The 15898-nt window shown below is 39.9% G+C and overlaps 1 protein-coding gene across 2 annotated transcripts in view; it reads left to right on the top strand.

The window, feature by feature from the left end:
* Nucleotides 1-12313, top strand: part of NSF (N-ethylmaleimide sensitive factor, vesicle fusing ATPase) — a 143246-nt gene extending 130933 nt beyond the window's left edge. Inside the window, exons 18-22 of one of the 2 annotated variants that reach the window (XM_070483414.1) lie at nucleotides 5227-5361; nucleotides 6946-7059; nucleotides 10250-10305; nucleotides 10464-10563; nucleotides 10757-12313. In XM_070483414.1, the coding sequence (XP_070339515.1) occupies nucleotides 5227-5361; nucleotides 6946-7059; nucleotides 10250-10305; nucleotides 10464-10563; nucleotides 10757-10759 (408 nt within the window). In that variant the 3' untranslated portion in view covers nucleotides 10760-12313. The remainder of the gene's footprint in view (nucleotides 1-5226; nucleotides 5362-6945; nucleotides 7060-10249; nucleotides 10306-10463; nucleotides 10564-10756) is intronic. The other variant, XM_044744838.2, reaches the window with a different exon arrangement.
* Nucleotides 12314-15898: the final 3585 nt, after the last annotated feature.

Genomic DNA, 15898 nt, shown 5'->3' with positions numbered 1-15898 from the left:
GGATTTAGTAGCATTAGAGACCGCTCCCTCCTCCAGGGCCTCCTCTTTGTCAGTGTCTCTACAGTAGTACAGGAATCTTCCTAGACGACCCCACTCCAACGTGACTGTCCCCAGGGACACAGTCCCCTCAGCCATGATGAGTTTGTATTTGCTGATGTATTACTTAGTAGTGGTCCGTGAATGTTTGTTTGCCCTTCCCTGCTAAATTGTAATCACTTTGAAGGCACAAACCAAATCTCATAATTCCGTAAGTACCTGAACAGAGTAAATTCTTGTTAATGGTGTGATCAACTAATCTTTTATTTACCAGGTTTATAATTTCCTAATGTTCTGAAATTTTTCACTCTCATTTATAAAAACCTCAAATTCTAACAATCAGGAAATAAAGTTTAAGGCCTCCAGCACACAGCAGTTTTGATTTGCACTTTTAAACTCACCTCTTAATCCATTTCAGGGTTTCCAATTGTTCACAGTTAATTCTTCTTACCAAGAGTGTATTACACTTGCTCAGCATTGAATGATATGGAAAGAATGGCCTTTCTTTACTGCATAACTGACTTTACTTTTGTTCACAGGTTAAAATCAGGCCTTCCATTTCACTGCAGTATTATATTGGTGGCATTTTTATTTAAGAAAAAAAGCTTTCTTCCACATGAACTTTTGTTACAAATCAGTTTATTGGGGCCAATCAATGGGCAGGACCTATGAAAGGGTGTGGATTATCTGGTTAGTCCTTTGTGTGGCAAAAGGCTTAGATACTGCTTAGTACTTGGCTCATTCTTCATCATGTAAAGAAGTGTTTTTTTGAAGGATCAACACCTGACTGAGCCCTGCCTTTTTCATGGTAATGTTTTCACCTGAGTTGCTTCTTATGGTACTAAGAATTAGTTAACTAATACTTATTTAACCTTGGAACAATGTTTATCATAATCCAATTGGCAGATAGTCATTTTATGTAGGCCTTTTCTTTATTGCAACAGGACTAACAAATCTCAGTAAAGAGTATGCTGGGAACAGTTTTTTTTCCCCAAATAAGTTATCACTCGACTTTTTTTCTTTCCATCAAGGGGCATGTTTCGGCGCTATAGACTTAAGACTAGCAGCCACACGTTAACAAGTTAGATTTTCCCTCTTGGATTGAGCTCTACATTTATTTTTAAAGCTGGCCTTCCTATTTTATACTGCTAGCAGCTTTTCCTCCAAAATGCTCTCCAATGTGGTTTATGTTAATACATTCAGATCTGTTTTTTCATGATAAAACTTCCTCATGAGCATTACCACTAATTAATATACAAAGTGACCCAGCACAATTTAATTATTTGGTCATGTTTTTTGGTGTTTTTTTAAAGATGATGCTTTACAAGTCAAGTCCTGAACTTGCCTGGGTCATGACCTCTCTGCAGTGTTTGCAGTCTTGTAAAACAAGAAGAAAAGCAAAACATAAATTATCCCCTTCATTATAAGTTGCACTGCATTTCCCAGTCTTTCAACACTCTGACGAGCATAGTCACTCTCAACGTAAGAGAAAATTTCACTAGGAAAATGGTAATTCCAGCTTTCTGCAATGAGTAAGAAGTTTCTTCCTCAGTGCCATTCTTCTAGGGCCACCACTGTCCTCCATGAGAGAGGAGCAAGATGAAGGAGTTTGAATTATGGGCTATGGAACATTAAAAACCTAAGAAAAAAGAGAAGTAACAGTTACCTTTAAATGTAGTGAGGATGTACCAGCCTGCGTGGCCTTTGGTATCTGTTAGCCTTCAGGGATATGTCCTAAGTGTACCACTAGAATTTAGTGTTGAGAAATATTTGGAGTGTCAAACTTTTTTGTTTTAGTAGAAGTTTGTATGTCTTTATGTGTTCGTAATTACTCCACACCCCAGTTTTGTTGTTGTTGTTTTGCTTTGGGACTTCTGTGTTTCTGATCCTTCTGGCTTGGAATGTCCTTCCCCTTCATCTGCCCAGTCAGCCTAGTCATTCCTTAAGGCTGAGTTCAGGTATCTCTCTCCCAGAGACAGATGCTCTCTCCGCCACATATCTCTTCCCTCTACCATGACATCCTGTCCGTAATACCTCCACTATTCCATACTGTCTTGTAATGATCTCTTTTGTATCCATCTCTCTCTTCATACAAGGCCTATTCCATATTCATCTAGCAACTTGGTAAAGGTCTGCTGATAATGTGTTTGATTTTTAGCTAGTTGATTTATTGAAGAGTAATAATGATTATCCTTTAGTCAGTATACTTCACAGGTACACTTCTATCCCATTGTCTTTGCACAATCATCTGATATATCAATCACTGATTATACCAAAAGGCATTCCTTTGGTATGCCTTTGTTTATGTTGGTTCATTATCCATTATTGGCACAGTTGATGGACAAAAACGAGTAAAATTGAGAAAGGCTAACATGCCTTATTGACAGGTGTAATATTTACAAAACCCAAATTGAAATTGTTTTGGCATCTGATCTTCAATTTCTTAAAATCTTTTCCTGCATTTATTTTAATTTCCACATAATAATATTTTTTATTTCCTCAGTTATTTTAGCATCCTGAGTTTCTAAGATCTGTGAATAGGCTTAATGATTGTATTAAAGGCTTATCTGTGGAATGACTGTATCATAAATCTAGTGACATAAGTTTCAAATTTACTCCTCTTCCATTTTCCAAGTAAACATTTTTTTAAATGGTTGAAGAAAGGATTCTGGATCAGGTTTCCATTCCTGGCTCCATCATGATTAGTTATTTGACCTTGAACAAATTACTTATATCTGTGAGACTCAATAGCTTCATAAGTAAAATAGAGATAATACTAGTACTTAATTCTCAGGATTATAATGAACATTAAGTGAGAGATTGATCTAAAGAGGTACCGTACTACAAAGAGGAGAACGTGAAGTCCCCGTATTGAATGGTGAGGTACCCAGACCCCTTCCCCCATCAACTCCCAGTATGCTGGAAACTAGGCTTTGTAGCCCTCAGGAAGGAGATTGGAAGATTCTCCTCTGGGAGAAATTTACACATGCTGACCTTTGAGGGACCCCTAACAATCAGCCCAGTCGTATCTGATCATCCTACAGTGATGCCCACAGACTCAGAACTGCCAGTCATCAGTTTAACTCTTAAATATGAATAGTCATCCAACAATCACCAGACACTTGAGGAAAGCCTCCAGTGAACAAATAGGAAAAAGAAAGGAAACAGAAAGCGGAGAACAGAAGAAAATATTTTTAAAAATCTGTAATGTTGTAATATTCACAGAGATCTAAAATAAAGTACTGTACCCATCAAATATAAGAAGATACAATGATAAAAAAGAAACATTCAAGAAACAAGAAAGAGCTCTTAGAAATAAAAAAATATATATATTATAGAGAGAAGTTAATACAAAGGTTGGAAGACAAAGTTGATGCTAATTTTAAAAATGTTACGAAGAGAAAGAAATAAAAACCAGGAGGAAAAAAAGAGAAAATGAGAAGATTAGTCTTAATAGGCCAGTATCCAATGAAAGGAGGTTCAGGATAGGGGGAAAACCAGAAAATAAATGGAAGGAAATCTCAAAGAAATAATCCAAGATAACTTTCTAGAACTGAATGATTGAAGTTTCCAGTTTAGAAAGGACCTATCTAGTGCCAGCAAAATGAATAAAGAAGACTTATCTCGACATATGTAAGTCTGAAATTACAGAACAAAGGGATAAACAAAGATTCCGTAAAAATTATATTTTAAAAAAACGAGTTAGAAGCAAAGAATCAGAAAGTCAGAATGGCACCAGTCTTCTAGCCAGCAACATTGAAAATTGAAAGCAGAGCCATGCCTTCCAGATTCTGAGGGGAGAATCATTTCTAAGCTTGCTGTTGACACCCAGCCGAACCATCGAGTAGAGCTGGAGTGTCCAATATTAAGGGTGCAGTGAAGGCATTTCCAGAAATTCAACATCTTTACATTTTTGCCTCCCATATGCCCTTTCTTAGGAAGCTTTTGAAGTATACGCACCACAGAAAAGAGGGAACAGATGAAGAAAAGGGAAGGCTGGGATACAGGGGATCTAAGAGGAGAGAGGAAAGTTCCAGAACTCCAGCTGGGCAGCAGGCCTAGAGAGCAGTCAGCTCACCTTGAGCTCTGAGGACAGGGGACTCCAGGAGAGGGGTTTTTTTAAAGTTAGGTGTTTTTTTGTTTGTTTGTTTTTTCTTTTTTTTAATTCTCTAACATGTTTGAACATATTGAAAGAATATTTATGGTTGTGTTTGTTTGGGGATGAACTTGTGATAAGTACCTGGTAAAACAAGCAAAGGGGGAAAATGGCAGTTGTTAACTCTAATAAAAACAAAACGTTGCCCAAGAAAGGAAATTTAATAGTACACTACTGTTTGGCTTAGCTGTAAATCATAATTATTTAATTATAATAAATACTGAATATATTAACCCCAGACAATGAAATAACTGTTGGAAGGCTGAGGAAAGGAACATATGGGGGGCTAAGTGCAAAATTAATACTAAGTCCCCATCTTCCATAATAGGAAGTCAGTAAATAATATGTAAGCTGAAAACACAAATCTAAAAATAGCACTGTAAGCTTGTTGTGTAAAGATAAGGTAGTAAGTACAAGAAGAAAAGCTGAGAGAGTTGAAAATGGTTGCTTCTGGAGAGGGTGCATCAGGAATAGTGGTACAGGCCTGCTATAGTTTTTAATCATTTTTTGTATATTTTTGGGTTAAAAATAAAAATGAAATTTAAAGATATTAAATGACACAATTATGCAAAGTGCTTAGCACCATGCCTTTCACAGTTGTGTTGCATAAATGTAAACTATTATCATTACCCTATTCCCTCTAAAATGCATACTAAAGCCTTGCTAAGTGGATGATACAGACTTTGCATCCATTCACCTCCTTTTTTGTTCCTAGTTGCCACCATACATATACCACGTTGGCTGTGAAAAATGAATTACAAACATATCCTGAGGTATCCTCCTCTGGGTCCATGTCTCCCTGATTTACTAATCCGTTCTTTTATTGATGTGAGTGAGAAGAAAGTGTTGCTCTTTCTGAATCATGTTGATACATTTTTTTAGAATTTTAAGAGGAAAATTCTTAATTTTTTCCTTCTCTTTTGCCTGATCATTTGCATTTCTGTGATTAAATACATGGATAGTGCTCAGGCTTCCTCTACTTTGCCAATCAGCCCTACCCCATGTGTTTTAACAGGTTTTCTCCCTCTCATCAGGGCCGCAAGCTTCTTATCATTGGGACCACTAGCCGCAAAGATGTCCTTCAGGAGATGGAAATGCTTAACGCTTTCAGCACCACCATTCACGTGCCCAACATTGCCACAGGAGAGCAGCTGCTGGAGGCTTTGGAGGTGAAAATGAGTTAATGGATTACACACTGTTTATAAGAAAGGAATTGAGGCTGGAAATAATGCTAAGGGGTGCCACAGACATCACACCTCACGTTTAGTTTCTATGCTAACCTAGAATATGGGAGCTAGGATATACCTTCAGTTGTTTTCAGGAATTAGAGATGAATATAAGTGAGAGTGAACTAATTTCCCACTCCTCAGTGGAGGCAGCGTACAACCTGCCAGATTGTCTGTGTTACTCTATGCCCAGGATGAGTAATGCATATAGATTACGTGCACCAGAAACTTGAAATGGGGGGTGGGGAGGGTAAAGTAATCAAAATATAGAAAATTCGGTCATTCATAGTAGCTTTCAGCACATTTACTTGCATTTAATAATTGGAACAATGATTAAAACCTTAAACGCTTCAAAAAAGCTACAGAAATAAAAGGAATTGCTTTATTTATTTATTTATTTTTAAAGATTTTATTTTTCCTTTTTCTCCCCAAAGCCCCCCTAGTAGATAATTGTATATTTTTTTGTTGTGGGTCCCTCTAGTTGTGGCATGTGGGACGCCGCCTCAGCATGGCCTGATGAGCGGTGCCGTGTCCACGCCCAGGATTCGAACCAGCGAAACCCTGGGCCGCCAAAGCGGAGAGCTCGAACTTAACCACTCAGCCATAGGGCCGGCCCCAAGGAATCGCTTTATTAAAAAGTTCATATTATGGGGGGCTGGCCCCGTGGCTGAGCGGTTAAGTTCGCGCGCTCCGCTGCAGGCGGCCCAGTGTTTCGTTGGTTCGAATCCTGGGCGCGGACATGACACTGCTCATCAAGCCACGCTGAGGCAGCGTCCCACATGCCACAACTAGATGGACACACAACGAAGAATATACAACTATGTACTGGGGGGCTTTGGGGAGAAAAAGGAAAAAATAAAATCTTTAAAAAAAAAAAGTTCATATTATGGAAATGTTTTCTTAAATTTTTTTAAGGATGACAAAGTCTTTAATTTAAAAAATATGTATATATATGTCTCCTTCATTAAACTTGATTAATTATCAATGTACACAAATGAGTTAATGAGATCTGTTAGAAAATATTATCTAGTGACTTGTTCAGCGGTGGTGAAGGCTTCCTAAAATCCTCAAGACCCATACAATCGGGGCCCACTCCCAACAACATAGAAATTACCTATATGATAAACGTCTCCAGGTTACCCATTTGAACAGCGTTTGTGCTGGGCTCGGGTAAAGAATTAAATGTAGTCGGCTTTGACATGTACAGATTGTTCCTAGAAAGGAATGTTAAAAATTTCAACTGATATTTATTATGGATTGGAGCTGTTGCTTTCCCCCCAGCAAATATCTCTCTAAATTCTAATGCAGGTCTCTAGGAAACAGGGTTTAGGATACCAGCTTTCACTTTCATAGTTCCACGTAATGGGTTTAGGAAGGTCAGGTTGAATTTCAAAATATGAGGGAATTCTGTCAACTTGAACCAGTCAGGTAGTTCTTATCACTGTTCCTGTAGAGATAAATGGGAGAATCAACCAATGTTGATGCACTTACATAAAAGTGCTTTCATGATTTTTATTATTTTTGTAGCTTTTGGGCAACTTCAAGGATAAGGAACGTACCACGATTGCACAGCAAGTCAAAGGGAGGAAGGTCTGGATAGGAATCAAGAAGCTACTGATGTTGATTGAGATGTCCCTACAGGTAAGCTGCACCCTTCTCCATGTGATTCAGACATAGAAGTTTCATGATATACCAAGAAGTTTTCTATTTCCTTTGCTAAGATTTTAATTAATTTGTTATAATTCTCTTATATTATTTCCGAACTCAAGTTGATATTAGTAGCCTGCTTCTGAGATCAAACAATAACTTATTGGTACTTTTCTTTCCCACTTCTTAAAATTCAAAAATAGAAGAAAAAATTATAAAGTTGCTTTAAGTATTAATTTAGGGAGTCACTAGATCTTAGAACTAGAAAGGACTTCAGAGGGCAGTTGTCCTGCTGCCCCCTCTTTAGAGACGAGGGTACTGAATGCCCACAGGTTGTCGGTGAGTTATCCATGGTCACAGACAGTTATTGATGGAGGGGGATGGTGTTGTCCATCAAGAGGTGAGGAAGCTGCTGCACACACGCCGAAAGGGGCCGGGAAACGGTGTGAAGGGACAGGTTACTGAGTGGCACAGATTAGACTTCGGCTCTGTATATTTTCTCCTGGCTGGGCTCCTGGGAATTTCATGCAAACTGTTGTAGAGTTGAAGCATCCAGGATCACATAGAAAACTGAGCCCGAGGCTGCTGCCTGGGCAAAGACAGATGAAACTTTCTGGGACTTTCTCACGTCTCCTGGCAACTTACCTTTCCTCTTTTGGGAACTCCACCCCTCCATGTGCCCATCCTGTACCTTCTTGTCCTTACCTGACATACTAGTTAGATAATAAATGTATCCCTACCCAGCCCTGTGAGTTCAGGACCTTGATCTCACTCACACTGAATCCACAGCCCCGGAACTGAGCCGGACACATAGTAGGGTGCTCGGTAGACTTTGGTTGAATGAGTCTATCCCAGGTCTTGGTGGACAGACTGGCTGCATTCTAAGCACTGCGTGTTACTGCTCAGTCCTACCATTCGATCAGGTCAGTGTGAGCAGTGCTGGCAGAGGTGAAGTTTAAGTTTTACCCTTACATCTGAAATAGGCTTTGGACCAATAACAAATTGGTAACGTAAAGTGAATGCTTTTTAATCTTTGCTGGTAAATTTATTTTAAAATAAAACTGTGGCTTTCAGAAACCTAAAGTTTAATCTGTTGAACTTTCAGCTGGACTATTTTTAAGCCAATTTATTTATTTTCCATTATAAGCAGTAAATTAACATTACAGACTAATCACTTTGCTTAGTCTTATTCTTGGTAAAGGTGCGTATACAGATGTATTGGCTCTTTCCTTGGAAAAAGATAAATCTGTTAGATAGTCATCTCTACTCTTCATTTTTTTAGCTTCAGCACAACTTTTTTTCAATAATTGCATAGAAGAAACCATGTGGGTTTTTTTCCCCAGTCCCTACCCCTTCCTCTCCCTTTGTTGCCCGCAGGTCAGTGATCAAGCTAATGCCTCGTATGTGTGGGGAGAAAGTGAGAGTGGGGCACTCAGGCCTCATCTTCAGCAACTGACACTTCATAGGCCTCTGAGTTTGAACCCCTGCATGTCAAATGGATTTCGTGCAGCTGAGTGAATTCTCTTTAGATCTGCCTTAGAGAGACTGAGCCTAAGTGAAGAGGCATGTAGTTTAGCAGAATATAAGTCATGTTACCTCTCTGTTCACTATATACGATTCTGTTAAAACTTGCACAGTGCCGAGGATCTGCTCTGACTGGATGTCACCTGAGGGAATAAAGTCATTTATCTAGATTACTTTTTTCCTCCCTTTCTCTTGACTTTTAATTCCATAGCTACAGGCAAGTCAGTAAGTCGTTGCTCACACATATTAAATATATTTAATGGGCAAAGACCTGCAAGTACTGACTACAGCTGAGCTCCAGCCAGTTCCATTTTTTCTAAAGAACTTGACAATTGATTCATATGTAATTCTATTCCCAAAGAGGGAAAATGTTTCTTTGTTAGCTATCCACACTTTTTCTTAGTCCTTTGTAGTCTGGCCTCCTAACTTTGATGCATTTGAAATTTCTGTCCAATATTTTTCTGACATAGAAGAGAAGAAATCTTAAAAAAAAAAGTGGCTGGAGAAGGCAGTCTGGTTGCGCCTGTACCCGCAGCTGCGCCGAGCCTCCGGAAGCTCTTCCTGGAGGGCAGGGAGTTCCCTCCCAGGAAACACGCTCCTGCCCGGGAACATTTTTTAAAAGTTAGGTGTGTTTCTTACAATAAAAGTTCATCTTAAAGAATTAAAGATGCTTTTAATGATCATTTTTTAGATAACTTTACATCTCTAGTGGACCAATGAGAATAAAATATAATTAAACAAATTAGTATAGATACGAATATAAAATGAAAATGAATAGTGATAATAATGACCTGAGCCAGAACTCTCTTGTTGTTTGTTAGACTCGTGTCCCTGTCTCAGTTACAGGAGACCTGGATTATCCAGAGATCATGTCAGAGAGTCAGCCCCATAGTTCGTTTTTTCAGTTTCAGCACAATTTTTTTTGTTAATTGCAAAGAAGAAACTATGCAAGACAGGCCAAGGTGAAAAAAAGCTAAATTGTCTATCATAAAGAGCTAACAAGCTACTTTTTAGTCATTTAATCAACCTCAATTGGTTTCTTCAAGTTTAGTCTCACTTTTTTTTTTTTTTTTTTTTTGCTGAGGAACATTTGTCCTGAGCTAACATCTGTGCCAGTCTTCCTCTGTTTTGTATGTGGGTCGCTGCCACAGCACGGCTGCAGACAAGTGGTATAGGTCTGTGCCTGGGAACTGAACCTGGGCTGCCAAAGCGGAGCACGCCGAACTTAACCACTAGGCCACAGTGCCAGCCCCTGGTCTCACTTTTGTACCTTAGATGAGTCCTATGAATTGGATGCCATTTGAACCCCAGTGAATGGCCACATCTGGTCTCACACTGGTCCTCTCAGGCCTGCTGCCTCCTCACATAGCCTTAGCCAAGGGAGCACTCGGCTAAGGTGCCTGCGAATGGCCAGCTGGGTCATTTGGAACCTCATGCACAGTGATTCCCTGTGCTAGAAAATCCCCGTCACTTCCCTTGAATGATGCAATCTCCTTTGCTGTGTCTCTGAATACTGGTCAAGGAGCAGGTAACACACTTCTGTGACTCAGCAGAGTGCTGAGAGAAGCAGGAAGCTGAGCGTTTCCTCGGCATGCAGTGAGCACATAGTTATTAGAAGACACCGTTAACACGTCGTCTGTATTTCTTCTGATGTATTTAGATGGATCCTGAATACCGTGTGAGAAAATTCTTGGCCCTCTTAAGAGAAGAAGGAGCGTAAGTACATGCAACACTTAAGACCGTCAGCCAGACTTGCCTCTCTTGAGTCCCAGGGCCTGTTCTAAGACTTGCTAGACAGTGCATATAAATTTGAATTGTCAACCTTTCTTGGACAACTTTGCTTCCATTTATTAGAATTCTTCGCTGTGTTGTAGGTCTGAGAGACCAAGCAAGGAAATTGGTTGTACTGTTGGTTTGCTCTCCCTGCCCTGCTTCGCAAAACTTCCTTGTCACAATGCAGGAAAAAACTCAATGGTACATATTTATTGGAACCTGCTTTTGAATGCATGGAGCTGACCATTTTCTTTTGTGAAATGCTCATCTAATAGCAAAATGCATAGTGAAAAATGTAGAAAAACCATTAAGAAGCTTTTAGTGATTTTTGTGATGAATGACTTTTTGCAGACCTTCAACTGTCTTTTTTGTGTTTTGGATATTTCTTTTTCAGTAGCCCCCTTGACTTTGAAAATGGACTGTTTGCAAACACACAGTGACCAAGGGAAATGACCAAGGTGAAGATGGCTTGAGATCTTCCCTCGATTTATTCAAGATACTGGATGACCTTCACCACGTGCTCACTCTGCATGATTAGTGCAATAAAACTTCCTTCCTTACGCTTATTGAGATATTCTGCTGTTTTGTGGAAGGTGCAAATTTGCTTTAGAGCGCTGTGCTTACCTTTCCTTGCAAGCTAAGGTGATTCCTTCCTCCTCGGTCTTTCAGTGTGGGAGACATACTGTACTTGTGAACACTACACGTTTTAAGCTCCCCGCCGCCACCACTACCACCCAGAAACCTCTCAATAATCGTGATGATGTTGCAAAACAACACTTGACCTGTTAGAAGGGAGACTTTCTACGTGTAAATGAGGAACAGTGAGTGAGCAAGGGCATGGCTTCAGAGGGCTATCGCCCGACTTCCCTATGCTGACTCTAAAGAGAACTGGGTATTTGGTTAGAAGTTCTCCCAGAAAACTGTCTATTACCTTTGCCTGAAGAAACAGGGCTTTGAATTTCTAAGATGCTCTTCTCCGTCATTTTCAGACATGTGTCCAAGTTTCAATCAGGAGATCTTTCTTAAGAAAAAGTCAGATTGTAACTGGTGGCTGTGACATCCCCTTAATGTAACTAATTTGCTCTGTCGTAAAAGATATGCTAATCATTACCACTTCTCAGCACTAATTAGTGTCCAACTCTAAATGGGTCAATTCCTTAGTATAATATTAAAAGCATGTTAGTATCACCACTTTTCTTTTTTCCTTAACTTAATGGCTTACTTAGAATGCATCCTTCCTTTATTTTAAATGATCTGTACTATCTAGCATCTAAATAAAACACTATTCTACAGAAAAAATAAACCTCTTTCTAGCCCTGTCCCCTTGGTCCTTTAACGTCCATTCCAATACATTTCACACGTTTCCTTTAGCCTCTCCATGCTGCTTCAAAGGGGAGGAGGTGGGTGGTTTGTCTCAGGACTGAGTTAGAGGGAGTTTGACTAGGTCACCGTGTTTGGTGGTGAGATTTAGGGAGCATGCCACTCTCCCCACTGCTGCTGAACAGGCGAGGACAGGCCCTCGGAAGCCGCCTGAAGGTGCTTACCGCCACCCGCCAGGCTTATTGCCGCAGGGGCACTTGGGGGTAGCATTGTCATTTGTCCCCATGGTAGAAGGCAAATTATCTCCAGGTCTTGCTATCTGTATATTTTTGGTAGACTTCGATGTCGTGTTGACTTTGTTTTGGGTTTTCATACCTAGCTTATTTTGTGGCTTTTTAAACAGTGGATTGTATTGTGAAATTCTGTGATTCCTGGTGACCAGTGTCCTGGATTCCCTTATCTATTTTAGATCTTTTCCCTTCCCACAAAAGCAAACATTGTATTAATTTATGTCTCTTGTTAAATGAGGTTAATGTCTTTGTGTTTTGTCTAAAACTATATTGAAAAATATAAATATTATATTGTTTAATGCAAATGAAGGAATGCAATAAAGAGTACATATACTTGAAAACATTCTGTAGACCACTATTTGGTGCAAAACAACATATGTAACTGCTTTGCATACGAAGAAGAGGGGGCTCGGAAAAGCCCCTCGTTTTGTTACAACTAGCATAAGGAGATAAATGGTTTTTATTTAAAAATTTCCAATTTTAATTATTTAGAAAATATAGTTATTTAAAAAGAAAACCAGATCAATAGCATATTTTAAAAAGTTAATACACAACAAGAATCTTTATACTTATTTTTCTTATTTCACCTTATTAAAAAACTGAAGTGTACCAAAGCCATAAACAGGTTAGTAAAAACCAGAAAGGAGAGTTGTTTCTTGATTAGAATCACTCCTTCCTGTGAAATGTGCAAGCCAAGGGACTCAGTCACTCTCAGTGAGATTTCTCACATGGTTCGTTTTGGCATCCTTCATCCTTTTTGCATTTTTCTGAGCTATCAGATCTCTCAGCCTAAACCCTGATCCTTAGAGAGTTGACTCAGGTTAGAACAGAGGGCAGCCCAGTAAGTCAGCAAGGCTCTGGGGAAGAGGTCACCTGCAGAGCTTCTCTGACAGCAGAGCAGCTCCCCAGGAGCTGTCCACGCCCTCCGGGGAGGAGGACCCTGAGGCCCCCTGGTCCCTTAAGAAGGTGGGGTCTTGCTGCTATCCCAGCCCTCCAGGCCAGTGCTGAGCAGGGAGCGTGAGCGACAGCAGGGCCTGGCGATGAAGCAGACTCCAGCCACTGCTGCCTCACGTTTCTTCCTCTCTGCATAAACTGTTCACAGGCTATTTTTTGTCAGAAGATGTAATTAAAACCTCAAAAAAGGAGGTTATTTTATCTTTCTGAATTTGTACATCTTCATTGAAACACATTTTTTTTTTATGTACCAGAATAACTATATAATGGTGTTAAAATCTGAAATATGTTTTACTTTAAGGCTATCTTTTCATATCCTAAAAATTATGGTGAACAGCCTCCCCTCTAAGTTTTAGCAGCGAGTCATGGACTAGGTGCAAGTGTGCATAATAATCAAATCCTGGTCAGCAGACTTGCTGAAGCACTGAGTCAGCTGTAAACAACCAGCCCAGCCCAAACGCAGAAGGTGGCAGCGAGATTTCGTTTTCCGTGCCTGGCAACTTGATCCATGAGTCTCCTCAGAGAAGTAACTGGGAAAGGCGTGTGTGAGAGTTCAAAAAAGCATGTAAATTTCAGAAGTTATTGCAAAATGATCTAAAGTTTCTCAACAGCTGGTAAGCAGTGCCGAGACCGGGTCCTGGAGCCGAGCCCACGGAGGGCGTGTGCTGTCCGGACACCGTGGCCTGAAGATACGGGAGATAGTGCCTGGATCGGCAAGAATCCCAAGTAGTGAAGACAGAATTTGCAAGGAGGACTCATGTTTGAAAGTTTCTCAGCATACAACCTCCACGTAACTGACTTTGTCACACTATTTTGGAAGTATAAGATTAATGGTAAGATAATTTTTTGCCTCCTAGAAAGTTCTCTGATAAGCTAGGAGGAATGACAGTGTAACATGCAGCAGCGATTTTGCTCAAAGAACTTCGCTTGTGCGTGTAGGTCAGCCACGCACATGAGTACACACATTCCGGGCTGGGTGGGTGCACCATCAACCGTTGGAGACCATCGCTGGATACACCGAGAATGTTCTCACCACTGTCTTCCCCTTTGCTTCCCTCTGCTTTTTCCTTACCCTCCTCCTTCCTTTTGCCTTTATTTGTACCTCATCCCCTCATCCTTGAACTCTCTCTCACACTGTCCTTCCTGTCCCTCTTCATAAAATGCTACTGCTTTAAAAGATGTCTTCTCATTATATTGTCTCTTTTCTTTCTTTTGGATCTTTTTTTAAACTCCCTCTTGTTTTTAGATGTTTATTAGTATTTATGCTTATAGTGAAACTAAATGTTCAAGCCCTGCTATAAACTCTATCCTCTTTAATCATAGAATGTGATTAATCATAGGAAGGATTACAAATGGCCTTGGTAAGTATGAATAGGGACCATTTAAATATTTGGCAATCTTATAGGTTAAAAAAAGTACCCAGAATGCTGGGATAGGGGAGTATTGGCTTTCTGTGAAAGTGAGTTGCAAAGATGAGCAGCGCTGTGAGGCGTGGAGATCTCTGTACTTGCCCTGTCTGATTCGGTGCACGGCTGAAACAACCATTTTCGTGGTTGGAGCTTTTCAGGGACTAGATGAAGCTCATGAAGCCAGTGAACTTCTAGTAGCCAATCCTAATCTAAGATTAGAGGGCTGAACGGGGCACAAGGCAGACTGCTTTAGTTTTCTATTTTTTGTATGACGTGAGACGATTAAAATTTGTTCCTAATAAAGGTAAATCAGGAGAAAGAGAAAGAAAAAGAAAAGATTTTAGCTGTGCCAGATAAACCGAAGGTGACATTTTATGGGTAGGTCTGAAGACCAAAGGATTGTCTCTTGTCATAAAACTGAGTTATAGCATCTCATTGTGGAGAAGGCGTCCCTGTGAGCTTCAGCTGAGTCCTTTGAAGCAGCAGTCCGAGGAGGGGAGGCGCTTGCCTAGAGCGCACCCACTCGCGGGTCTTTTCTGCCCAAACCAATCTAACGCTTCAGATGATACCCATTCCAGACACCCCAGAGCCCGGGGCACACCATTCTCCTCCCAACCAACCTGCCCCTCCGTGGCTGAGCTCTCAAGTGGGAGCTAGCAGGAGAGAGCAACTTCCAGTCAAGTTTCATTTTCAATAGAGCAAATCCTATTTTCCCAATAAATGGAAATGAAAACATGGGTGAGGAAAGCATTAAGCCAGTGGCCAGCCCTGTGGTCTGCTGACCTGGAGCCACATCTCTGTGTGTCTGTGACATTAATTTGTGCATTGGAAGTGCTGGAATCTGTGAAATGAATTACTGCCCAAATTGCTTATTTCTAAAACTAGAAATTTTTTGTTAGAAGCTGATTTAGAACAAAGTAAGCCTGTAAGAAAGTCCTCTAGTAGGTGTGACCTACTATCCTTGTCATCTCAGATGATCTTGCATAGAAAATGGAGGAAATGACCTTACTTTGGGCCACTAATTTAAGGGTGAAAGTTGAGGCCACCACATTCAGAATGGGCTATTCTTGAGCTCCTGAGCATTAATCTGGAAACTCCACACATGGTACAATGTATCCATTTCAAGTTTACCTTCTCTTTAATGACTTAACAGAAAAAAACTGCATGATGAAATATATTTTCTCCAAATATATATATATTTATATAATATATAATCTTAGTTAACTCAAAGGTATATACATTGTATAATAAATAATATTTATAAAAAGAGACTTTTTGAATATAAAATCAAAAAGATCAACAACTTCTACAACTTTTTACAAAACTTTGGATACAGCAGGTTGGTAGGAAATTTCTGTTGGATACTATTACCTGACTACGGCAAGAATAATTACAATGCACTCAATGTACTATTATTAAATAATTACTTGTCAGCTACTTGAATACGCCCCAGAAACATGACTTTATCACTTTTAATATAGAATACATAGATATGAAAAGACTGTTTTGAAAATTTGTATCCATTCTGCTGAAATAATTCTCACATAAAGCAAGCATGATCTG

The sequence above is a fragment of the Equus asinus genome, chromosome 13, assembly GCF_041296235.1.
Source record: "Equus asinus isolate D_3611 breed Donkey chromosome 13, EquAss-T2T_v2, whole genome shotgun sequence".
In the NCBI taxonomy this organism is placed as follows: Eukaryota; Metazoa; Chordata; class Mammalia; order Perissodactyla; family Equidae; genus Equus; species Equus asinus.
This window is presented reverse-complemented; position numbering and strand designations above follow the sequence as displayed.